At 51.4% G+C, this 21,553-nt stretch overlaps 11 protein-coding genes across 11 annotated transcripts, besides 24 other annotated features; 10 read left to right on the top strand and 1 right to left on the bottom strand.

The window, feature by feature from the left end:
* Positions 1-12: 12 nt before the first annotated feature.
* Positions 13-93: a microsatellite.
* A 62-nt stretch (positions 94-155) lies between these two features.
* Positions 156-163: a microsatellite.
* Positions 164-190: a sequence feature (A-rich).
* Positions 191-203: a microsatellite.
* A 96-nt stretch (positions 204-299) lies between these two features.
* On the top strand, positions 300-716 carry TraAM80_01551 (uncharacterized protein; the record flags this gene model as incomplete). The annotated part of the gene is made up of 1 exon (XM_029378588.1): positions 300-716. The coding sequence occupies one exon, from the start codon at positions 300-302 to the stop codon at positions 714-716; it is 417 nt and encodes a 138-aa protein (XP_029241610.1).
* A 253-nt stretch (positions 717-969) lies between these two features.
* On the top strand, positions 970-2,712 carry TraAM80_01550 (paraflagellar rod component Par4; the record flags this gene model as incomplete). The annotated part of the gene is made up of 1 exon (XM_029378587.1): positions 970-2,712. The coding sequence occupies one exon, from the start codon at positions 970-972 to the stop codon at positions 2,710-2,712; it is 1,743 nt and encodes a 580-aa protein (XP_029241609.1).
* Positions 2,713-2,741: 29 nt separating this feature from the next.
* Positions 2,742-2,764: a microsatellite.
* Positions 2,765-3,003: 239 nt separating this feature from the next.
* Positions 3,004-3,062: a microsatellite.
* Positions 3,063-3,212: 150 nt separating this feature from the next.
* Positions 3,213-3,255: a sequence feature (A-rich).
* A 368-nt stretch (positions 3,256-3,623) lies between these two features.
* On the top strand, positions 3,624-6,164 carry TraAM80_01549 (uncharacterized protein; the record flags this gene model as incomplete). Its single annotated transcript, XM_029378586.1, has 1 exon — positions 3,624-6,164. The coding sequence occupies one exon, from the start codon at positions 3,624-3,626 to the stop codon at positions 6,162-6,164; it is 2,541 nt and encodes an 846-aa protein (XP_029241608.1).
* A 211-nt stretch (positions 6,165-6,375) lies between these two features.
* Positions 6,376-6,405: a microsatellite.
* Positions 6,406-6,511: 106 nt separating this feature from the next.
* Positions 6,512-6,535: a microsatellite.
* A 40-nt stretch (positions 6,536-6,575) lies between these two features.
* Positions 6,576-6,608: a microsatellite.
* Positions 6,609-6,726: 118 nt separating this feature from the next.
* Positions 6,727-6,758: a sequence feature (A-rich).
* A 206-nt stretch (positions 6,759-6,964) lies between these two features.
* Positions 6,965-6,995: a microsatellite.
* A 12-nt stretch (positions 6,996-7,007) lies between these two features.
* Positions 7,008-9,566, top strand: TraAM80_01548 (major vault protein; the record flags this gene model as incomplete). The annotated part of the gene is made up of 1 exon (XM_029378585.1): positions 7,008-9,566. The coding sequence occupies one exon, from the start codon at positions 7,008-7,010 to the stop codon at positions 9,564-9,566; it is 2,559 nt and encodes an 852-aa protein (XP_029241607.1).
* A 373-nt stretch (positions 9,567-9,939) lies between these two features.
* Positions 9,940-9,997: a sequence feature (A-rich).
* A 242-nt stretch (positions 9,998-10,239) lies between these two features.
* On the top strand, positions 10,240-10,767 carry TraAM80_01547 (uncharacterized protein; the record flags this gene model as incomplete). Its single annotated transcript, XM_029378584.1, has 1 exon — positions 10,240-10,767. The coding sequence occupies one exon, from the start codon at positions 10,240-10,242 to the stop codon at positions 10,765-10,767; it is 528 nt and encodes a 175-aa protein (XP_029241606.1).
* Positions 10,768-11,130: 363 nt separating this feature from the next.
* Positions 11,131-11,170: a microsatellite.
* A 26-nt stretch (positions 11,171-11,196) lies between these two features.
* Positions 11,197-11,221: a microsatellite.
* Positions 11,222-11,288: 67 nt separating this feature from the next.
* Positions 11,289-11,320: a microsatellite.
* A 301-nt stretch (positions 11,321-11,621) lies between these two features.
* Positions 11,622-11,659: a sequence feature (GA-rich).
* Positions 11,660-12,303: 644 nt separating this feature from the next.
* Positions 12,304-12,352: a sequence feature (GA-rich).
* Positions 12,353-12,750: 398 nt separating this feature from the next.
* Positions 12,751-13,659, top strand: TraAM80_01546 (protein kinase; the record flags this gene model as incomplete). Its single annotated transcript, XM_029378583.1, has 1 exon — positions 12,751-13,659. The coding sequence occupies one exon, from the start codon at positions 12,751-12,753 to the stop codon at positions 13,657-13,659; it is 909 nt and encodes a 302-aa protein (XP_029241605.1).
* Positions 13,660-13,729: 70 nt separating this feature from the next.
* TraAM80_01545 (uncharacterized protein) lies at positions 13,730-14,101 on the bottom strand (the record flags this gene model as incomplete). Its single annotated transcript, XM_029378582.1, has 1 exon — positions 13,730-14,101. One exon carries the CDS (start codon positions 14,099-14,101, stop codon positions 13,730-13,732), a length of 372 nt encoding a protein of 123 aa, XP_029241604.1.
* A 42-nt stretch (positions 14,102-14,143) lies between these two features.
* Positions 14,144-14,198: a microsatellite.
* A 361-nt stretch (positions 14,199-14,559) lies between these two features.
* Positions 14,560-14,586: a microsatellite.
* A 276-nt stretch (positions 14,587-14,862) lies between these two features.
* Positions 14,863-14,901: a sequence feature (A-rich).
* A 460-nt stretch (positions 14,902-15,361) lies between these two features.
* On the top strand, positions 15,362-17,353 carry TraAM80_01544 (putative nucleolar RNA helicase II; the record flags this gene model as incomplete). The annotated part of the gene is made up of 1 exon (XM_029378581.1): positions 15,362-17,353. The coding sequence occupies one exon, from the start codon at positions 15,362-15,364 to the stop codon at positions 17,351-17,353; it is 1,992 nt and encodes a 663-aa protein (XP_029241603.1).
* A 49-nt stretch (positions 17,354-17,402) lies between these two features.
* Positions 17,403-17,423: a microsatellite.
* A 485-nt stretch (positions 17,424-17,908) lies between these two features.
* On the top strand, positions 17,909-18,547 carry TraAM80_01543 (uncharacterized protein; the record flags this gene model as incomplete). The annotated part of the gene is made up of 1 exon (XM_029378580.1): positions 17,909-18,547. One exon carries the CDS (start codon positions 17,909-17,911, stop codon positions 18,545-18,547), a length of 639 nt encoding a protein of 212 aa, XP_029241602.1.
* A 34-nt stretch (positions 18,548-18,581) lies between these two features.
* Positions 18,582-18,608: a microsatellite.
* A 201-nt stretch (positions 18,609-18,809) lies between these two features.
* On the top strand, positions 18,810-20,231 carry TraAM80_01542 (uncharacterized protein; the record flags this gene model as incomplete). The annotated part of the gene is made up of 1 exon (XM_029378579.1): positions 18,810-20,231. The coding sequence occupies one exon, from the start codon at positions 18,810-18,812 to the stop codon at positions 20,229-20,231; it is 1,422 nt and encodes a 473-aa protein (XP_029241601.1).
* A 173-nt stretch (positions 20,232-20,404) lies between these two features.
* Positions 20,405-20,429: a microsatellite.
* Positions 20,430-20,694: 265 nt separating this feature from the next.
* Positions 20,695-21,144, top strand: TraAM80_01541 (uncharacterized protein; the record flags this gene model as incomplete). Its single annotated transcript, XM_029378578.1, has 1 exon — positions 20,695-21,144. One exon carries the CDS (start codon positions 20,695-20,697, stop codon positions 21,142-21,144), a length of 450 nt encoding a protein of 149 aa, XP_029241600.1.
* Between the last annotated feature and the right edge of the window lie 409 nt (positions 21,145-21,553).

The following is a 21,553-nucleotide window of genomic DNA, read 5'->3' as shown; positions in this document are numbered from 1 at the left end:
CTTTACGAATTCAAGGAAAGAAAAAAAAAAGAGGGAGAAACGAGGAAGAAGAAAAGGAAAATCAAGGAAAAAGAAAGAATTGTAAAAAAAAAAATCCCCCAATTTGTGTGATTTTTTCATCTAGTTGCTTATATATATGCACACACACATATATATGTTGCTGTTTTTTTTTTTTTGTTTTCTTGTTATTGCTGCAGTTGTTGGAGTGCCCACGTCCGTTACGATTTCTTTAGATCTCTGTATAACTTTTGTATATGGTGATAGATAGTTACATAGAATATATACATATATAGATACATATGATATCGGAAGATAGCAAAAATGAAGAGTTGGAAAGAAAGGGTATTTCATGGCTTTCCTCTATGGGCGGAATTTCTCCATCCAGTTGCCTATCCACAGTAAACACCAGTTTGGAAACTGTACTTTACAGAATTGAGGCGGGGTTTCAGTTCGACTCCCTGGCAGTGGATGTTCAAGAATTATGTATAGAGGTTAATAGACTAGTTAAACATATAGAGTCAAGCGGTGTGTGCTGTTCTGCTGAAACGTATAGGCTGCTGCTTACCACCTTGTCTCGCCTACGTACAGCTGTGACTCAAGTGCAGAGGTGCAGCAACACTGGGCAGGAGCCAACGCGCACCTCAGTTCACGCCCACAAGATACAAACACCTCGTCTCCCTGATGACCTCTCTTTTGCCCTCCCGTGTTTTCAGTGAAAAAAGAGAAAGAAAGTTGGAACGGGAGTCCTATCATAGACATAAAACTTGAAGATTTTTTTGCGTTTGTTATTGTTGCTGCTGCTGTTGGTTTTGCCTTTTTCCACATGTTTTTTGTTGACCTGCGCTTCATGACCTCTCCATTTGTGTCCATATCTCTCGTTCTCTCCCCCTCTTTTTTGTTTTGTTTGCTTGGTTTGCCTTTCAGGCTGCTGCTGGCAGCTCAAGGAAGGGTATAATCAGTGAGGTGACAATGCCTCCGAAGAAGGGAAAGAAGAAGGGAGGGAAGAAGAAAGAGAGCGCTGAGGTACTCCGTCTGAAGCAGCTGTATGTTGTGGAAAATGAGACGGAGGAGCTTCAAAAACGTGAAAATGACCGCCGTGACCGCGAGGAGCAGGAAGAACGCCTCATTTTGTGGAAGGAGGAACAGGCCCGTATCGTCCGTGAGAAGGATGCCAGGGTGAAAGAGCTTATGGCCAAGGTGGAACAGCTAACCACCTCCCTGCATGACGAGCGTGCCGCGTCGGAGAGTCAGGTGGAACAACTTGTCTTAATGCGAGACTCGCTGCTTAACGAGGTGAGCCTACTGCGTGTGGAGCTGGACGAGAAGCAGCGGCTTCTGCTACATGAGAAACAAAGCGCGGAGCTGAAACTGTGCAGCGTGCGCGAGGAGGCCAATAAAAATATCACTGCTCTCTCTGACGAGATTGAGGAACTGCGGACGGACTTTGGTCTCTTCAAGGCCGAGCATGCGGAGTATGCTGCGAAGATGGAGGAAACGTTGGACAACAAGGAGGCAGAGGTGCGGGCGCAGGTGTCAAAAATTGGCAATCTGCAACGAGAACTGGAGAAGGCGCTCGCAATGAATCGCTCTATGCAAGAGGTCGTGGAGGCGCGTGAGGCAGATGATCGAAAGAATGTGACACTCATGCAGTTGCTCAACGGCCAACTCGATGAAAATAAGCGTCGTTACGAAGAGCAGATTGAGGAAGAACGCCGGCGCGTCAGCCGAGCGAATGAGGAGCTGCTGCAACTAGAAACGAGGTGTGCGAAGCTACAGGACGAGGTTGATGCCCTGAAGAATGAGAATGCCGAAGTTAAACTCAAATCCGATGTCATGCTGCGCGAGTACCAGCAGCACCTAGAGCAGGTTCAGAGCGACTCCACGTATTTAAGCGCAGAGCTACGGGCCTTGCAGGAGCGAGCGGAACAGGAAGCGGAGTCCACGCAAACAGCCAGGATGAATCTCGAAGGGGAGCTGCAGAATACCCTTGTTGAACTGGAGGCCAACCAAAAGTGCATGGAGGAGCTGGAGCTTTTGCTGCGCCGCAAGGAACGAGAAACGTTTGACAAGATCACCTTTCTCAATGCCCAAGTCTCAAATAACCGGACCATCATTTCTCAGTTACAGCAGAAACTACTACATGAACAGAAGCTGCATGAGACGGAGCTGTCGCGAACCTTTGACGAGACGAAGGAGAAAGAGAAGGAGCTGGATGACGTGCGCAACACCTTCTCAGAGAAGCAGGATGCCGCCAAGGAACGGGAGGCGCAGCTCATGTCAGAGGTCGCGGTGCTGAAGGCGACGACGTTTCACCTTCAGACGGCACTGCAGGACGCGCAGCGGAATCTGGAGGTGGTGACCGCGGCAAAGGACGAGGAGATTAACCGTCTCTGCAACCTGCTGGACGCGCATTTTATTCCGCACCGTAAGACCATTGAGGGTGAGGTGACGACGTATGAGGGCACCATCGCGATTCTCAGCGAGAAGGTCGGCGAGCTGACGCGGGAGATGGAGATACAAGAGCAGTTAGCCCTTGAGAATGAAACCCACCTCAGGGCCCGTATCACAAATCAGGAGGAAGTGATCGAGACACTTCAGGAGGACCTGCGTCGTTCTGAGGCGCGGCGCCGTGAGGAGGTGCGGTCTGTCGAAGAGGAGGTCTCACGCCTGAAGAAGACGCTGGAGATACACTTTATCCCATACGAGATGTAACCATTGAAGCCAACACACTCAGACACGTTTATATATATATATATATATATATGCTTGCCTGGATGGGAGGAGTAAAGAAAATGAAGAAAGAAAGAGAGTTCACGATGTAAAGAGGTGAGCAAGGAAGTGACCGCTGGAAGTACCGATGGAGAACACACAGAAAAAAAAACAACAAAAAACATTGAAATGACATACAAGCATGTATTTATGGTTATTTGCGTGTACCGCGCTCAAATGTGATAGGAATAGAGGAGTGTTAGATGAAGTCAACTTCACTGGCGTTACAGAGGTTGTGTGGCTGTCTGTACCTGTCTTTTGTCTATGTGTGCATGCGTGTGTGTGTGTGTGTGCAAAGTCTGAGTATCAAGCCTACTTCTCTTGCTTTTACACCACCAACTCCATTGTTTGCTTTTATGCATGCAAGGATGGGTGGGAGAGGGAAAAGCAATGTACCTTTAAAAGTACTTTTCACTTCCCCTTCCCCGTTTGTTTACCTCCTCGTTGTCTCTCTGTTGTTGTTGTTGTTTGTTTTTTTTTTTTTTTCGTGGGGGGGGGGGTTTCTGCCTAATTATACTCTGGCTACAGATATATTCTTTTTACTGCTCCATGCTGTTGCGCGTTTCTGCGTGCTTTTTTAAATTATTATTCACGAGATTGTGGGTTTAAGGTGGCTGGTAGTGCCAGCACAGAGGGGAAAAGAACGAGGAATACGCGTGGGACTACACACCAAGCGGGGAAATCCACCACCGACCCGCAAATAACGCCACGAAGCAAAGGTATAGAGTACATACTGTCATCGACAGCCATATATTGGTGTTGGATAGGTACACGTTTGGGTCAATTATATAATTGCAGAAACAAATATAGGGGGAAAGGGGACAGTTTGAAGCGAAAGGTGAGGAGAGGCACAAATGGAGGATGTTGTCCCACCGCCTAACGGATGGGAAACGCCACCGACGGTCGACTCTGCCGCAACAACGGGTGTGTACGCTGCTGACCGCATCCCTGGCACGTACCTTAAGACGTTGACGGGTGTGCAGCGAGGGGAGGAGCTTTTTCACCGGCCAGACTTGGGGCGTCCGTGGCGAACATCGGCGGCGCAGCGCAGCGCGTCAACCTTGGCGCTGAAGGAAAAGGAGATTGAGGAGCTTCTGCGCAAGTGCTCTAGCCTGCGAACGCAGCTCGGTAACGCGAAACACGATGCAAAGTACCTGGAGTTTGCCGCCGATGAGAGGGTGAAAGGAAAGGTGGCTGAGATGCAAAAGGAGGTGGACCGGCTTGAGACGGCGCTAAAGATGGTGAAGGAGGAAAAGGAGGAGTTAAAGACCTCCACGGACCATCAGCTGCGCCTGTTGAAGTCTCAGCACGAGAAGGAGCTCATGCATCTGCAGAGTGAGAAGCGTCTACTGAGTGATCGCTGCGACGAGCTCAGCCGGGCTTACCAGCAGCAAGTAGACGATGTTAAGAAGGCTGCGGCACGAGAGCTGGAATACGTGGAGAGTCTATGTAAAACTCGGGTGGAGCAGCTCAAAAATGAGCTTCAGGCTCTCCAAATTCAAGGCCTGGCGGCTGAAGAACGCCGCGCGGAGGATGTGGCACGAGTCAACAATCTCACGAACCGTATTGAAGCAGACTACAAGGAGCGCCTTCGCGAAGCTGAGAAGCGCGTCGACGAGGTGCGTGATAGACTGGAGGCGGCAAACAAGCGACTAACCGAGGAGCGCTGCGCTGCAGTGAAGGAGGCAAGTCGCGCCACGGAACAGTTGGTTGTTGCTTTGGCAGACCGCGAGGCGGTGCTGGAGCGACTGAAACAGTGGAACACCTACATCCTTCGCCTACTTGATCAGTTTTACATAACGTTTATAGAGTCTAGACCGGAGCAGGCTGTGGAACCGCATGATCCAGAGCTGCATGAATCTCCTACTTTGTATGCCCCGCGATCTCTCATGGAGGATCCGAATGCCAAGGTAACGGTGGAACGCATTGTGTACCGCCTGCTGCAGCTAAAGCTTATGCATCCAGTGGAGAGAGAGGATCGGGCTTCCATGGGGGGGACACCCATAGAAGCATTAGAGGAGTTGGCTAACAAACAGAAGCGTCTGTCGCGGGCATTCCAAGAGATTGAAGCAAAGTGTACAGAGACTGAACAATCACTCAGTGGCGTCATCTCCCGCTTGAATTTTTTTAGCGATGATCTAAATGATGCAGTGACCAATTCGGGGCAAGTCGCTCCCCCGCAAAAGTGTGCTATCTTTGTATGCCTTTGCGTCTTTAGGGGACGACAACTGTGGGCAGAAGACGCTGAACTGGCTCGGGCTGCGGTCTCTCTTATGAATTCCGTGTTACGTCCTAAAATGACCCAGTATGGAGCCTATGAGTGTTACAGTGATGGAGCATCTATGTTGCTGGCCTTTCCGGATCCTGTCGCCGCCTGTCGTTTTTGTGTTGAGTCACAATGGTGGTTAATGAGTTTGCCGTGGCCGCAGTCGCTACTGCGAAGTGCATGGGGCAAGGAGGAATTTGACGAGGCGAATAACGTGATCTACCGTGGATTGCGTTTGTCTATGGCCATTCACACTGGCGAAGTGTTTGTGGAACCAACTGCGATACCGTGTGGAAGTTCATACCGCTGTCACTACTATGGTCGTGCGGTTTTGCAGGTCATTCATGTTTGTTCCCTTGCACAAGGAGGTCAAGTAATTGTGACAGGGCCTGTTTGGGACATGTGTAGTCCAGCCTTACACGAATTGGGTCCTGTTGGGGTTCGGGAGCTCGGGACCACTCCCATAGTTTTCTTCAACAAGGAGACGAACTCGTATGAGGAGGAGAAATTTACGCTTCGCCAGATTATTCCGCAGCAGCTGCTGGGTCGTCCCTTCCAAAGCCTTGTGGGGGAGGAGGCGTTGGATCTCACAACATTTGGAAAAATGCGACGCTCGCTGCTTTCTGATGAAATTGAGTGTGTGGAGGCACGACGGGCTTCGCTCAAGGAAGCGGTTGGTGTGGCAAATGAAGAACTGGCAGCGGTGGACCGTGCCATACATGCTTTGCTGCATCGTACACGAGAAACGAAATTGTATTTTCATTTGTTTCCACCCACTGAAATGGTGGCGTTGATGAACAACTTGTACGGTGTGATGGAAAAGGTTGCCTCCCGCGCTGCCGACCTTCGTGGGGATCTCCGTGGCATGGACCAGATGCAGGAGGAATTGGTGGCCCAGACTCGTGGCTTGAAGGACTACTGCTTTCATCATGCCTCCACAGCCGCTCGAGTGGAGGAGCTGCAGACGCATTCGGAGCTCATGCAGAGTTATTATAACAACCAACTAGCTGAGATGCGTAGGAGTCACGCAGAGAAGACGGACCAGCTTCAGAGCGAGTTGCGGGAACGTGATCAGCTAATCCAGTGTCTCTACGCGAAACTGCAGTCTATTCCGCATAACTCTTCATGACGAGGGGTCTCTTCCTGAATTGGGCAATGCCATGGGCAGTGGTGAGGCGTCATCTGCGCTCTGCACTTATGCGCTGGGGAGGACGCCCTTGCCTGGCATCGATTGAACAAGTTGATAAATATTATTATTATTTCTTGTTGTCGTCGTTATTGGCTTTGACATGTATTTGAATTCTGTTAGATATTCCTTCTGTCACGAGAGTGTGTCTGCTTTGTTATTATTACTATTATTATTATTCATTCGGTGTTTCAGTGTGTCTGTGCGTGTGTGAGGGGGAAATAGAGAGAAGCGGATTTCCTCTTCACAGGGCTTTTCAATATATGTTGGATTGTGGTGTGCTGCTGAACATATATACATATATATATATATATTCAGGAAGGGCAAGGAACACGAATGAAGAAAGGGAGAAAAGAAGGGCGGGGGGGGAGGGGAGGGGATGGGAGGATGTTGCACTACGGTGCACGGATACGCATGGGTACATATACATGCATGCAATGGATGCCGTTAGGAAGGAGGGGGGAAAGGTGTTTGTGTGTGTGGGTTGCATGGGCAATAATATTTATTTCTTCTGCTTTTGTTTCTCCTTTTGATTTTACATCCACCTCTCTCACACTCACGCTCTTGGGTTGCCGGTTTCTTCTACTATCTATGCGTCTTTATTGCCGCTCTGGCGGACGAGGGAGAAAACATATATGCAAGTAAAACAAAAAGTGGCCAAATCTGTGGGAGTGTGAAAGAGTCGAACTTCAAGGCGTTTCTATTATTATTATTATTTGCGTGCTACTGCTGCCATAAAGCACTGTGGGGTTGTCTGCGTGTGTGTGTGTGTGTTGACAGAGACGAATGGACCAGCGGAGGCAGGTCAAAAACGAAGACGCAGGAAATATGGGTGACGTTATACGCATTAAGAGGAACCACTATGTCCATTTGCTGGATAACAACATGAACGTTACACGGTGTTTGGTGGGGCCTCTAGTGTACACGCGTCAGGAACACGAACGGTGTTTGTTTCATCCACGGCCATGTGTTGTTGTGCCACCGCGGTGCTACTGCATCATTCAAAATCCTTGCGTGCGGGATGCGTCTGGAGCCCCCGTGCTTGGGGCGAACTCCAGCGTGATGCTGCGCATGGGGGAGGAGGAGATCCGATTTGAGCAGCAGCCCTTTCCACTGGAGCCGGGGGAGGTACTTAAGCAGAAAAACGAGAAATGGCTCTTTAAGCTGGAGGTGATCCCCGCCAACACGGGTTACCACGTTCGTTGCCTCCACGATTTTACTGATGAGAACGGCGTCTCAAGGCGGGCTGGGATGGAGTGGTTGGTGGAGGGGCCGCAGACGTACGTGCCGCGTATCGAGGTTGAGGTGGTGCAAGAGGTCAAGGCACATATCATCACCCCGAACACGGCGCTGCATCTCTGCGCCAAGCTAAAATTTACGGACCGTAACGGTATGCCTCGGGAAGCAGGGGAGCTGTGGATGGTAAGAACCGTTGGTGCTTACCTGCCGGCGGTGGAGGAGGAAGTCGTCGGCACCGTGGAAGGCGTTACACTAACCAACACAGAGGCCGTTCAGCTGGAGGCTCTCGCCACCTTCACGGACGTGTATGGAAAAACACGGATGGCAGGAGAGAAGTGGCTGGTGACAAAGGAAGACGCTTCGGTGCATATTCCTGACGTACACGAGAAGGTCGGTGGCATAGTCAAGGCGACTGTACTAAGTGGAAAGGAGTACTGTATTGTCGAGGATCCTCTTGGCACGGATGGCATGAACCAGTTCGGACGAAGAGAAGTACGTAAAGGGGAGTGCAGCTTTTTCCTTCACCCCTACGAAAAAATGATTGGCGAGGTGCAGTCCATGAAGGTGCTTGGCAAAGACCAGGCGCTCCTGCTTCAGGCGCTGGACTCGTTTGAGGATCGTGGACAACTTCGATGCCCTGGGGAGAAATGGATGCTGCATGGACCCACTGAGTACGTCCCTGACGTGAATGTGCGTATCCTGGAGCAGCGGAGCGTCATTGCATTGGACAAGAACGAGGGCATCTACGTCATGGACACCACCACAGGGGTGGTGCGGGTCGTGATGGGGGAACCCTACATGCTTAATGAAAACGAGGTCTTGTGGGAGAAGCATCTTTCACCAGAGGTGGAGGTGCTACTGTCCTCTGTGAACGGGTGCTCGACGGAGATGGACGACACACTGCCCTTTTTAAGCAACCGTGTGCGGCATTCCGTTGTCCGCTTCAACGTCCAACACAATGCGGCTGTGCAAATCTACGACTATAAACAAAAGAAACTACGAGTCGTGCTTGGGCCAAATTTGGTTGTTTTGTCCCCTGACGAGGAGTTCACTGTGCTTTCACTCAGTGGAGGAAAACCAAAAGCGCCGAATGCGATGCGCTGCCTGCAGCTTTTACTTGGCCCACGCTTCTCGAGCGATAGGGTTGTCGTGGAGACATCGGACCACGCCAGACTAGAGCTGGATCTCTCCTACAATTGGCACTTTGACGTCAACCGTGACGAACCGGATGCTAAAATATTCTCCGTGCCTGATTTTATTGGGGACTGCTGTAAGACGATCGCCTCGCGTGTTCGTGGTGCGGTGGCGGCGGAGGACTTTGACTCGTTTCACCGCAACTCCTCAAGGATTATTCGTGAGGCCGTCTTTGGTCGAGGGGAGAACGGTGAGGTGAATACCTCGCTACGATTTACGGCAAACAACCTGGTTGTGACGAACATTGATATTCAGTCCGTAGAACCGACAGATGCCAAGACGCGAGAAAGCCTGCAGAAGTCAGTGCAGCTCGCGATTGAGATCACGACCAAGTCCCAGGAAGCTGCCGCGCGCCATGGGAAGGAGCGCAAGGATCAGGAAGCGCGGGGTAAACTGGAGCGGCAGAAGCTGCTCGACAAGATCGAGGTGGAGCGGGCAAAAACGAGGTGGTTGGAGTTGCAGGCGCAAAGTGAGGCAGTGCAGGCGAGCGGGCAGTCCGTGGCAGAGGCCAAGGCCAAGGCAGAGTCACTTCTCATCGAGGTGGAGTCCCAGTTGAAGCAGGCGGAGATGCGGGCAAAGGCCTACCGCATCACAGCCGAGTCAGAGCTGAAGAAACAAAGGCAAAAACTGGACCTTGAATTGGAGTTTGTGAAGCGGCAGAACGAACTGGAAATCATAAAGGCGCGCCAATTGGCGGAAACCGAGGCGGAACGAGTGCGACGCATGGTGGCTGCCATTGGACGCGATACAATTGTGGCGGTGGCGCAGGCCGGACCTGAGATGCAGGCCAAATTGCTTGGGGGCCTGGGCCTCAAGGGTTACCTCATCACGGACGGGAAGTCGCCGGTCAACCTGTTCAACACCGCCCAAGGTTTAATTAACGGGGGGGTCTCGACACAGGAACACCCGTAGGGGAGATAAGAAGAAGGAAAGCAAGTCGTGAGGGGCTGAATCCTGCTCGAAGTATCATCTTTTTTTTTTTTTATTGCATGTGTGTGTGTCCTCCTCTTCCTCACATCTATCTGCTGGGAACTTTGGCGGAATGGGGTTTGCTAAATAATAGGCAAACCAATGCGCGGAAGGGGAATATGCATGAATGTTAGAGCGAGCGTGCAAGCGGCACCATGTTACGTGAGTTGTCCAACGTAACCTTGAGGCGAAAAGGAAGGGAAAGGAAACGCGTCACAACCCAAAAAATGGCAGCACACCAAATTACTGTAAAAACACAAAATATGCATCACACTGGCCTTATCTACATACGTGAGAGACGTGAGGCGGTGTGTGCTTCTTTTTTTTTTTTGTTTGCTTTATTTTCTTCCTGCATTTCTTTTTTTTTTTTTTTTGACTATGTGCTGTACATATATACTGTATAGACTCACTGCGGTCTCTCCGAGGAGAGGATCAGCGTTTGCCTTCAACTGCCCTGAGTGAGCACCGTGACGAGCTTGTTCACCTCTGCCGGGCCTGCGTGCATGCGTGTGCTTGTTGTTGTGGGTTATTCAAACCTCTACGTGTCTCTCACCTTTTTTTAAAATCTTTATTTGGGGGCCTCGTTATCCTAGGAGACAGGGGTGACGGGGACGCCATGGATGCGCAAAGTAGCGAGTGCAGTTTTGTCGACCATGGCCAGGAGGTCGAGCTGGGCGTGGGGGCGCGGCCGGAGTGGAGCGTAGACAAGCCGGGGGGCGCCATGTGCGACGACGATGATGATGACGACGACGACGACAGCGACATCGCGGTGGGCGGCGAAGTACTGCGGAGCGTAGAGAACGTCTCCAACGCCGCGTCCATCTCGGGGGAGGCGTCTGGGCTGTCGGCCGCGATGCGGAAGGCAGCGCTGCACGCCGAACGTCTGCTGCGGGCAAATCAGCAACTCGTGGGTGAGAATGAGGCACTCACGAAGGCCAACTCCGCCCTTGCGGCGTTGAATCAATCACTTACGCGCCACAACGACGCATTTGCGGAAGCGCTCGCGTCGCTTTCGCGGAAGCAGGAGTTTTCGCAGCACGCCCTTGTAGAGCTGTCGCGCGAGGTGCGCGAAATCAAGGCGGCGGTGAAGTTTCTGGTGGAGGTGGCCGCAAAGGGCGGCCAGGCTGTGGGTCCAAGAGAGTGAGTGGGAGACACACCATGGAACAAACAAGGAGGCCAGCACGCAATGCAGTCAAGCCTAACTCCACGTACACGTGTGCGCGTGTATGCTGCAGTATGTATTTATGCACTTGGGTGCATCCGATGGTGGAGCGATGTGTGTGCGAGAGTGGGCGCCAGTGGCTGGCATTGGGCGAAAAAAAAAAGTGGGGAAACGCGTGAGAGAAGCTCTCAAATTTTGTTTCCCACTCAGCCACACACCCTCTCTCGAGACGCACATAAATACATACATGCACACCTTCTCTCTTAACTTCTCCTTGCCCTCCGAACCTAGAAGGAAGGAGGATGAGGAAGCAACTAGAGTTGAGACGACAACACATACATACACAGAGAACGAGAGAGAGAGAGAGGAGGGAAAGACAAAGGAAGTAACGGGATGCGGAGGAATAAGCCAAACAAAAAAAAAACAACAACAACAAATTTAAAAGAGAAAAAGTTATATGATGAAGTCAATGGGGCAGCCACGGAGGGATTTGAGGGAAGATATGTTTGTGTGCATGTGTGTGTGTGGCTGCGTGGCTGTCCAGGGCGTGCGAAATAAAGTTTGTATCGACAAACGAGGGCTATTTTCCCTCTAGCTAAACGTTTCTTTTTTATTTTTATCTCTCTATTTTACTTTCATGCGTGTGAGCCCATGTAGGCAAGTATACGATGAACAAACAGATCTCGTAATACAAGTGGCGAAAGAAAAAAAAATAATATATCGATGATGCGAAGAACCGCCAGATCCTTTTAAAACAGGCGCATCAAAAACATGCATACACTCTTGTAGGTTGTTACATACGTTGTTATCTGTTGCGCATTTTTAACTATACATTATTCTTCTTATCTTTCTTTATTTCTTCCTTTTTCTTTCTCTGCGCATGTTTTACTTTTTTTTTTTATCATGCCACCTGCATAATGATTCCATTATGTGCATTCTGAATGTGTGCCGTGTCAGCTGCGCCTGGTAGGGAGTTTAACACACACGCAGGTATACAGGTCAAGAAAACAGGCAAAGAAATAAGAGCTGTGGGAAAGAAAGCGAAATGACAAAGTTAGCGGATTTTAACTTCAATGCGGATATGACGAAAGACATGCGGGAGGAGGCGCGTAACCTTGTGATCCAGGCTCTTGAAACGGAGACACTGGAGTACGCCATGGCCTCCTTTGTCAAGCGAGAGTTTCAGAAGAAGTACAAGGGGGTGTGGCACTGCGTTGTTGGCAAGAACTTTGGCTCATTTGTGACTCACGAGACGAAGGGGTATATTTACATCACGTGGGGGCAAATGTCTGTTCTCCTTTGGAAGTCCTTGACTTAGCGGGCCTCAATGTCACTTTATGTGTTGCGGAATGGAATGAGTGGTGAAGGGCGTAGATGGTGATTCTGGCGCAGACCGCGGGGCCTGCAACATATGAGTATGACGTGCAGTGCGTACACAACACACAGTCAAGGGCGGTGTCTTCTTTCCCTCTGCCTGAACTTCTTTCAGGCATCTTTGTCACGGTGTGCTTCGTCATCCTCCCTGCTCTCTTCCTCTCTCTGTATCTCTCTTTGTCACATTCTTTCTTTGTGTGTGTGCGTGGTGGGGGGAGCGGAGGGGGATGTTTGTTTGCCTCACTGCTGGCGAAGCGTAGAAATGTACAGACGTGTGGACGGGCATCCTGTGTCTTTTATTCACGTAACAAAACAAAAACAAAAACACGATAAACCCACTGATAGATGTCTGCCTGTCTGTGTGTGTATGTTCTCATGTGAGACTGTTTTTGGCTGAGGCCTTTTTTGTTCTTCTTCTGCTGACGTGGAGGTTGAGTTGCATTGCTGCCGCACTTCTTCCTTCTGCCCACCCCCCTTTTTTTTCTTTGTTGCTTCTTCCCTCACGCGCTGTACACACGTGTGGGGAATGCTCCGCGAAGGAATTGCAGGTGCGACTGCGTCCACACACCTTCCCTCTCTTTCCTCCGTGCAATGTCGCTTTTTCCTTTCCGTGAGGAGCGGCACATCAACCAGCTGTACGAGACGGATGACATCTACGACTTTATTGGGCGTGGGACGTTTGCGTCGGTGTTTAAGGCTGTGAGTCTTGTGGATGGGGCGGAGCTGCGGAAGGGTGACACGGTTGCGTTGAAGGTGTTCAACAAGCGCGACCTCACCTCTGAAAAGATGCGGCTGGACGTCATCAACGAGGTAGAGGTTCTTCGGCGGATAAATCACAAGAACTGCGTGCGGCTGCTGGACTACTTTCAAACACCGCTGCATCTTGTGATTGTGATGAACTACGTGGACGGGACGGAGCTTTTTAAGGCCCTCCGCGACACGGTATTTACAGAGGCACAGGTGCGATTCGTGACACAGCAGCTACTAGAGGCGCTAGATTACCTTCACAACGTCGTTGGTGTTGTGCACCGCGACGTTAAACCAGAAAATATATTAGTAACGCTCATGGAGAACGACGAGTTCCACGTGACTTTGGTGGACTTTGGCCTCGCGCGGTCGCTCGCTCGCAAGAGTGGTGGGCGCAGACGCTTGGGGAGTGCACGGTTCTCACTGCGTGCCATGCCGGAGTCTCCCTCTGTGGAATCACCGGATTCCCATTGTGACAGCCCGCTCATTGCCACACCATGCGGGACGCTGAACTACGCGGCACCCGAGACGGTGAAGAGCCTCACGCAGAGCGGTGGACAACTCGCCACAACGCCGGACCTCCTTGCCCGCATGGACGTTTATGCAGTAGGCACCATTTTGTACGTCATGCTAGTCGGGAAGCTTCCCTTCCGTCACTGCGGGAACAAGCTGCAACTTGTAAGGAGATGGAGGCCGGACCACCCTTCGCCGAGACGCGATGGAGCAGCTTGCCCCACGAAGCTATTGAACTGACGAAGGCGCTCCTTTTCTTCGATCCGTCAAAGCGCCCACGGGCGCGGGAAGCGCTCGAGTTTGCCTGGTTTCATCCACAAGTGTCAGGAGAAGTAGAAGTTGACGGTAATGGCGGCGGTGGCGATGAAAGCAGTAGAGGTGTGTTGGATGAGGAGAGCTGGAAAATGCGTGAACTCATGGGAGATCGGGAATACATGAAGCTGGCGTTTGACGCCATGAAGCCCACAGAGAACGCCATGTACGACAACAACGGCACCTCCGTCGGTGGCCGCTGCATTAGTGTTCCATTCGGTGCATCTCGATCTTCCGTGACATCATACTTTGGCTTCTGTCCGTAGCGTGTCAAAGCGAGAGAGAGATATATATAGGAAAAAAAAAAGAGGATGCGAAGGCGTTTAGCTGCAGGATGAAAACATATGCGGGTGCGTGTGTGTCTACGCATGCACAGATGTAGTGCGCAGCGGTTGCCAGGAAGCATGTCTAGATAACGATAAAAAGAGAGGCAAAGAAGAAGAATCAAAGAAAAAGCAAAAATAAAAGGGATGGGGAGGGGGGGGGTGTGCGGAGTGGGAGAAGTAATAAATAACCCAACCCTCTACTCACCCAAACAACGACAAAAAGAAAACGGTCCACGCACGACAAAAGGCAAAAGTATGGACACACAAAGATGAAAGATATGTATATATATCTTGAACGACACAATTCAAGACAAGAGCTGGAAGAGGAGGACCCAAAAAAGCAACAACAACAAGAAGCAAAAGAAAAAGGGATGCGAGAAAAAAAAAAGGAAACAAAACAAGGCGTATCTGACAACGCTCGTATCATTACGTGTGTTTTATATGCTTTTATCTCATGGGTATTCCAACGTTTGTTTTCTTTCTTGTGCTTGTTTCCTTACTCTGTGAGTGTGTGTCTGTGTGTGTGTGTTCCTTGTTTCTTCCCCCATGTTACCTTCTTGCCATATAACAATCTATGTATCTGGATATCGGTCTATATAGAGATACCGATATATACATGTTATGATTGGTGTGGTTATTACTATGGACGGAAGGAGTACGCGGCGGCATGGATGTTTCCTTTTTCGTTTGGTCATATGGCCCCGACTGTCGTGTTTATCCCTTTTTTTTTTTACTCTCATTTATTTATGCATTTGTCCAAATATATTTCGACAGAATTCGCTTCCGTGTGCTGTGCATCGTTTCATTGTTTTTGATTTTTGTTTTCTTTTACTGTGTATGTGTTATTCGGTGGAATCTTTTTGGTTGTGTTCTCCCAGCCGCCTTCTCAGCCTCCTGCGAGCGCTTTTCTTCTTTTTGTTTCTTCTGCCTGCACGGCGTGGTGTTGTTCCGGATGAGCCGCCACGAAACGTGGAGGAGTAGGGGCAACTCGGCGAGCAAACATTTAAAAGGGGACGCTAATAAAATAAAGTAACTTTAAGAGGAGTATCCGACAAGTTTTTTTTTTTTTCTCGTTTCTGCACCTTTGGAAAACCCACCCACCTACCCACTCTCTCGCTCTCACTCCGTGTGTGTGTGCGTGTACAGATACAGATACACTTCAGAGCGACTGCGGAGGCGATACGCGAACAATACTTGAACGAATTAAGCCCTTGTGGAGCCCCCCGATCAGAAGGTCGGAGTACAGGGCGCGAAGGAGCGACCTCACAAATCCAATTGAGAATAAAAAGGTGGAGGGACGTCAAATGTCTCGGAGGACGGCTGAGGAAATGACGGGAGGAAGTGAGCGTATAAAGTCGTCACCAGAGAAGCGCGCTCGTCATGAGCAGACCGCAAGTGGCAACAGCGCTGATGGCGGGGACACCCCGAACAATGGCTCTGCCGTGACAGGCCGCCCTTTCTCCGACTTCGATCTACTGCCAAGCACGCTTGAGGCACTCAAGAGCCAGGGGATTACCACACTATTCCCTGTGCAGGCCCTCACATATGAAGCGATCATGAAGGGGTCTGATGTGTTAGTACAGGCGCGAACAGGGAGCGGCAAGACACTTGCCTTTGGCATTCCCATCGTTGAGAAACTCACCCGCATGGTGAAGGGCAACGAACCTCCTGTGCGGGGGCGCGGCCCTGCTGCCGTTATTTTCTGCCCCACCCGTGAACTGGCCATTCAGGTACGGGATGTCATTGCTGGCATCAGTAGGGGATTTGTCGTCTCCGCACTCTACGGTGGTGTGGCGTACAGCACGCAGGAGAGGGCTCTCTACAGTGGTGTAGATGTTGTGGTGGCGACGCCGGGTCGTGCGAAGGACTTTTTGGAAAAAGGCACACTTCGCTTTGATCGTGTAAGTGTGGTTTGCCTCGACGAGGCGGATCACATGCTTGATATTGGATTCAAGGATGATATTGAGCTTCTCCTACAGAAGGTAGCGGAACAGAACGGATCGACGGAGGAAAAGCCAAAGCACCAGACCCTCTTGTTCTCCGCCACGGTGCCAGATTGGGTTCACACCTGCTCCTTCATCTCGAGAAACAAGGAGTTTATTGACATGGTTGGACAAGGGACGATGCGTGCCGCCGACACCATCAAGTTTTACCGCCGCAAGTGTCACTTCAGCGAGGTGTCATGCATGCTGGCAGATCTTGTAAAAGTGTATAGTGGACGCCACGGCCGCACGCTCGTCTTTACAAACACTAAGAAGGACTGCCATGATTTGTCCATTAATAACACAAAACTGGACTCTCAGTCGTTACATGGCGACATGCAGCAGGAGCAGCGGGAGAGCACTATGAAGAGTTTTCGGGACAATAAGTTTGGTGTTCTTATCGCCACCGATGTGGCGGCGCGTGGGTTGGATCTGCCCATGGTGGACCTTGTCATTCAGTGTGCCCCTCCCACCGACATCGACGCCTTTATTCATCGTGCCGGTAGGACTGGCCGCGCTGGCCGCAAAGGCGTGTGTGTGCTCTTGCATCAGCCGAAGGACGAATACATTGTGGAACGCATTGAACGGCATGCAAAGATTAAGTTTGAAGTACTTCCTGCACCGACACGGGACGAGATTCTCAGGGCTGTTGCAAGAGATGCGGCGGAGGACTTGGCGCGGGTGGAGCGTGGTGCTACCAACCTTTTCATGGATCAGGCCGCAGAGTTACTAAAGGACGCAGACGCGACAGAGATTCTGGCCTCCGCTATTGCAGTTATGAGCGGCTACACCAGCAGCATCACACGACGTGGTCTAATCACTGGGGCGAAGGGATCTGTAACGATTCAAATGCTGGGGCAGCGCGCTCTGCCTATCCCTGTCTTCTGCAGTATTCTCCGCAACAGTCTCGGCGACAACCTCTTCACGCGATGCAGAGACATCACACTTCTGCAGGAGACACCTGGATGTGTGTTTGACGTCCCAGAGGAGGCGGCGGACCAGATCCTCTCAACCCCCATCCGTGGGATGGAGCTCAGCATCATTGAGACCCTGCCGCCTATCATTGCGCGGGAACTGAACAGCAGCAACCGTGGAGGTGGGAGTCAAGGCCGCTTTAACGGTCGTGGTGGCAATGGTGGCTACCGCGGTGGTGGCGGCGGTGGCTACCACAGTGGCGGCAGCGGTGGCTACCGCGGTGGTGGCGGCGGTGGCTACCACAGTGGCGGCAGCGGTGGCTACCGCGGTGGCGGCGGCGGTGGCTACCACAGTGGTTATAATGGTGGTGGTGGTCGTCAAGTTCATCGACGCTACTAACGCGCTGGCCGGTCGTACAGGAGCTTGTTCCATGTGTAGGGGATGCGCAATATATATATATATATATATACCTCGTTTTTTCCCCCTTTTTTTCTTCTTTCCTACTTCGTGCGTGTGTAGTTGGGTATACGAACCATGAAAGTAGCGTGAGGCGGAGGCTAGTGAACATAAAGTAAAAAAAAAAAAACACACATAATTTTTCCATCGTGCTTAATAGTGGTAAATGCTAAGAAAGAAAGCAATATTCTGTAATGTGCGCGTCTAAGTACATCTCGCTGGATACATAAATGAGTGCGTGTGTTGGTTTAATGAAGTCTAACTTTGCTTATTTTTCCCTGGCCCTTCCCAGCCGCATGTGATGATTTTCTTCCTCGCGTTGTGTGCACCCTTTGCGTTGTTTGTGTGCATCACACATTCCTTTCTCTCTCTTTCTCTTCCTCTTTTTTTGCTGTGGGGGTGATGGTTGACTTACGCCTATCTCTCCTCTTCGCCGAATGAGTGTGGTGGGGATCCGACAAGGGGTAAGCGAAGGGACAAGCAAAGGAGAAGGGCGTGATGGCAGGGCGCTTCCGCGGCGCAGTTGGAAAGTTGTCGCGGCCGCAAAAGAGTCGGGCGGCACGGAAGGCGAAGGGGAAGCAGACGGTGGCGTTAGTGAGGCGGGCCCCCAAGCTTTCCTCGGAAAGCCTGCAGCAGCGCATTGCGGAGCTGACGGGGGCCGCTGTACATGACACGGGGGAGGTGGCTATCAGAAAAAAGACGCAAGCTAAAATTTCCTCTCGCTCCATCGCACGAGCCACCGCGTCTGTGTCGCAAAAGCCAGTTGGCAAGGCTGCTATAGAGATTGTCGGGAGGCGGACGGAAAAGCTGGTGCCTAAAACCGACGTCGCCGCAGAGCGAACACCTGCGGAGGCGATGGGCCTCAAGCTGCTGCACCGCGCCGTAAAGGACCAGAGCCACAAACGCCTGCTGCCCCACCAGAACCGACACGACTATGAGTACCGTCTACGCAGTGTCGCCACAGCAGGTGTGGTTCGCCTCTTTAACTCTCTCGCACAGGCTCGCAAGGCAGGTGTGGTAGTTGAAACGGAGGCGAAGCACATGACAGCAGACAAAGTCCACGAGAAGAAACAATTAGCCACAAAGGAGGCTTTCCTTGCCGCCCTTCGCCAACCGCGAAAGATGGAGCGGTACTAATTTTTTTTTTTTGCCTAAGTTATACACACATACATGTGATGTGTGTGTGTCTGTGTGTGTGCATGCGTTCTTCCCCCATGCATTCAACTGCAGTCACGAGCGCTATGCGATTGTTGTAAGGAGAAACCGAGTAAGTCATCATAGCTACAGGCACAGCGACATTTACAGACCCACTCACGACGATGCTATTCAATGGACAGCAACAAATTTGTGGTGTGTGGGGGAAATTTGTATTTGTATATTTTTTGGATACTGTTTCCCAATGCTGCTTGTTGATGAATTTACTGCTCTTCTTATTCTTCTTGCCCGCCTTTTTTTTTCCGTTTACCTTCCACTACTCTTGGCCCTACTTTGTAATTTATGCAGGGGGGAATTGGGAAGGAATTGTGGTGTAAGGATGGGCAAGAAGGAAAAGATTCCGCCACCCGGGACTAGCAAGGATCTGACGACAAATTTCTACACCAGAAGGAAGTGGCGGGCGCTGCTTCTCCAGGCCAGTCTAGAGTTGCAGGGGAAGAGCATCGTCCCCCGCGGCGTCTTGATCATTGGCACAGCCCTCATGAAGAACAGACACATTGTGCACCTAGATCTCTCGCACAACAATATTGGCGATGAAGGGGCCGTGACGATGGCGGAGGTTCTTCGGAAGAATGAAACCATTCAGTACTTGAATCTGGCGCAGAACGGTATCACGGACGTGGGCGGGATAGCGCTGGCTAGTGCCTTCGTTCCCAATGTAACTCCCAGCGGGCAGCCTGGCCAGTGGAACCGCACCTTGTTCAGTATTGTGCTGATGGGGAACGACATGGGCGATGACACGCTGTTGGCCATGAGCAAAGCAGCGGCGTGCCACCGTGACCTCGTTTCTGTCGATCTCAGTTGGAACAACGTGGGCCCGCTGGGGACAAAGTGTCTGCTGCGGTCTATGCAACGCAACCCGCTATGCGTGTACCACCTCATGGCGAACAAGATTGGTGACATCGGCACCGCGTATCTTTGCGAGGCCATGCAGCGCTTTGCTGGGAAGGGCATTGCGTCACTTAACCTCTTCCGCAATGATGTTCGCCACAAGGGGTGTGAGGCGGTGGGGCAGCTGCTGGAAAACAATGAGTTCCTCCTCGACGTTAGTCTGCACAGCAACATGCTTGGGCTGAAGGGGATGCAGGTGCTTCGCCAGCATTTTACCGCTGCACCTAATTGTGTGCGTTCCCTCAACCTGGCGAACTGCATGCTGGGCGATGACGGCGCATCCGAGGTTGCAGCACTCATTGCAGCAAACCCACCGTCGCTGGAACGCCTCAACATAGCGAACAACGGCCTCTCTGACGAAGGTGGGGTGATAATCGTCAGGGCGCTGTTAAGGAACACGTTCCTCATTATGGTGAGTTGCGCAGATAACACGTTTGACACAAAAACGGTGGATGCAACGGGAGAACTCATTAACACCACAAAGACACTGAAACTGCTGGACTTCACCAAGTCAATCGACTCGGTCGAGATGCGGCGAACCCTCGCCTTTGCTGCCAGTGACGCCGAAAGCATTCGTATTGAGGTGGGAGAGGTTCAGGAGGAGTCCCTCGAGGACATGCTGCAGCACATCGCGGAGCATATGCAGATGATCCTGGACGCCGAGGCGGAAAAGGCCAATAGCAAAAAGACCAAAAGGAAGTCAAAGAAGGAGTGATGGTGAGAAGTCGGCCTTCCCCTTGATTTGTTTGCTGCGTGTTGAATGTCTCATGTACACAAGTGACAGGGAAGATGCGCCTGAAAAGGGGGTATCAGATGAGGCGGAGTGGGGCGGGGGATACAGCAGGGGAGTGAGAATGGCCTTTGCCTCCCCCCCCCCCCTCCTCCTACAGAGAGAGAGAGAGAGAGGGACAGACACATCGTGGGCCCGCGATGTGCATGCGTGCCCAATCATGTCCATTTATTTGCATCAACACCACACACCCGCACACACAAAAAGAAAGTGGTTGGCGGGGGGTGGGGGATTTGCCCGCCACGTGTGCCTTCTGCCACTTTATTTCTCTGCTTCTATTTTTTCTTTGTTGTTGTTGTGGGTTGCTCAGCTACGCAGGGAGGGTCGTCGGTGTGAGGCGCAGGAGAGCTGCAAACGCGTCAAGAAGTGAGAAACAAAGGGAATTTTCATGTCGACCGTCGTCATTAAGGCGCCGAATTTGCGCAACCTGCTTGCAGAGCAGCAGGAGTTGTTGCAGACGCTGCCGCACCCCTCAAGCCCGATTGCCACGTACCTGGCGGCACCGGTGCTACCTCTCACCAGCGTGTACCACTCGCGGGGCGGTGTCGAGTGTATTGAGGATCGTTCCGCACGGCAGTCTGGCGATGAGGAGGGAGATGCGACGACTGAGCGCCAGCCCTCGCTGCTCACCGACCTTCTCAACGCCGCATCACAGGTGAGCCTCGACGTGGAAAAGACACTCGATTTGGCGTACCAGGTGCTCTCCAAGGCTCGTTGTCGCTTGCCAGACCTCAGCGACAACGCACGAGAGTCGCTGGGAAGAATTATGGAGCTTGGCGTGTGCTTCAATGCCCTGCCACCACCGAAACCCACGGCGACACCGCCGCCGGAAAACTAATGGGAACAATACATGTGTATTACCCACACACGCACACAAACGTCTAGGCCTACATTATGTATATTATAAAGCGACATTACTATTGCACTTGGTGGACGCAATGCACTTTTGCCTTTTGTAGTGCCGTGAGAAGAGGAAGAAAACGAGGGAAGGAAGGGACAGTTTACACATACGTACGTGTCTATGTATATTCTGGGGACGTTTGAAAATTCAGCTACATGGGAAAAGCAGCGAGGTTCAAACTGCAAAACACACAGAGATATATACGATGCGTATGGAGCTTCCGTATATGTGCGTTCGGGTGACGCTGAGAACGAGAGTGAGAGAGGAAGAGGGGAAACACGGAAGGAACACCGCACCGCCTTACAACCGCCTCATTTTTATCTCTGTATCCCTACTATTTCTTGCG

The sequence above is a fragment of the Trypanosoma rangeli genome, assembly GCF_003719475.1.
Source record: "Trypanosoma rangeli strain AM80 chromosome Unknown Tra_15.4_contig_00031, whole genome shotgun sequence".
Lineage (NCBI taxonomy): Eukaryota > Euglenozoa > Kinetoplastea > Trypanosomatida > Trypanosomatidae > Trypanosoma > Trypanosoma rangeli.
This window is presented reverse-complemented; position numbering and strand designations above follow the sequence as displayed.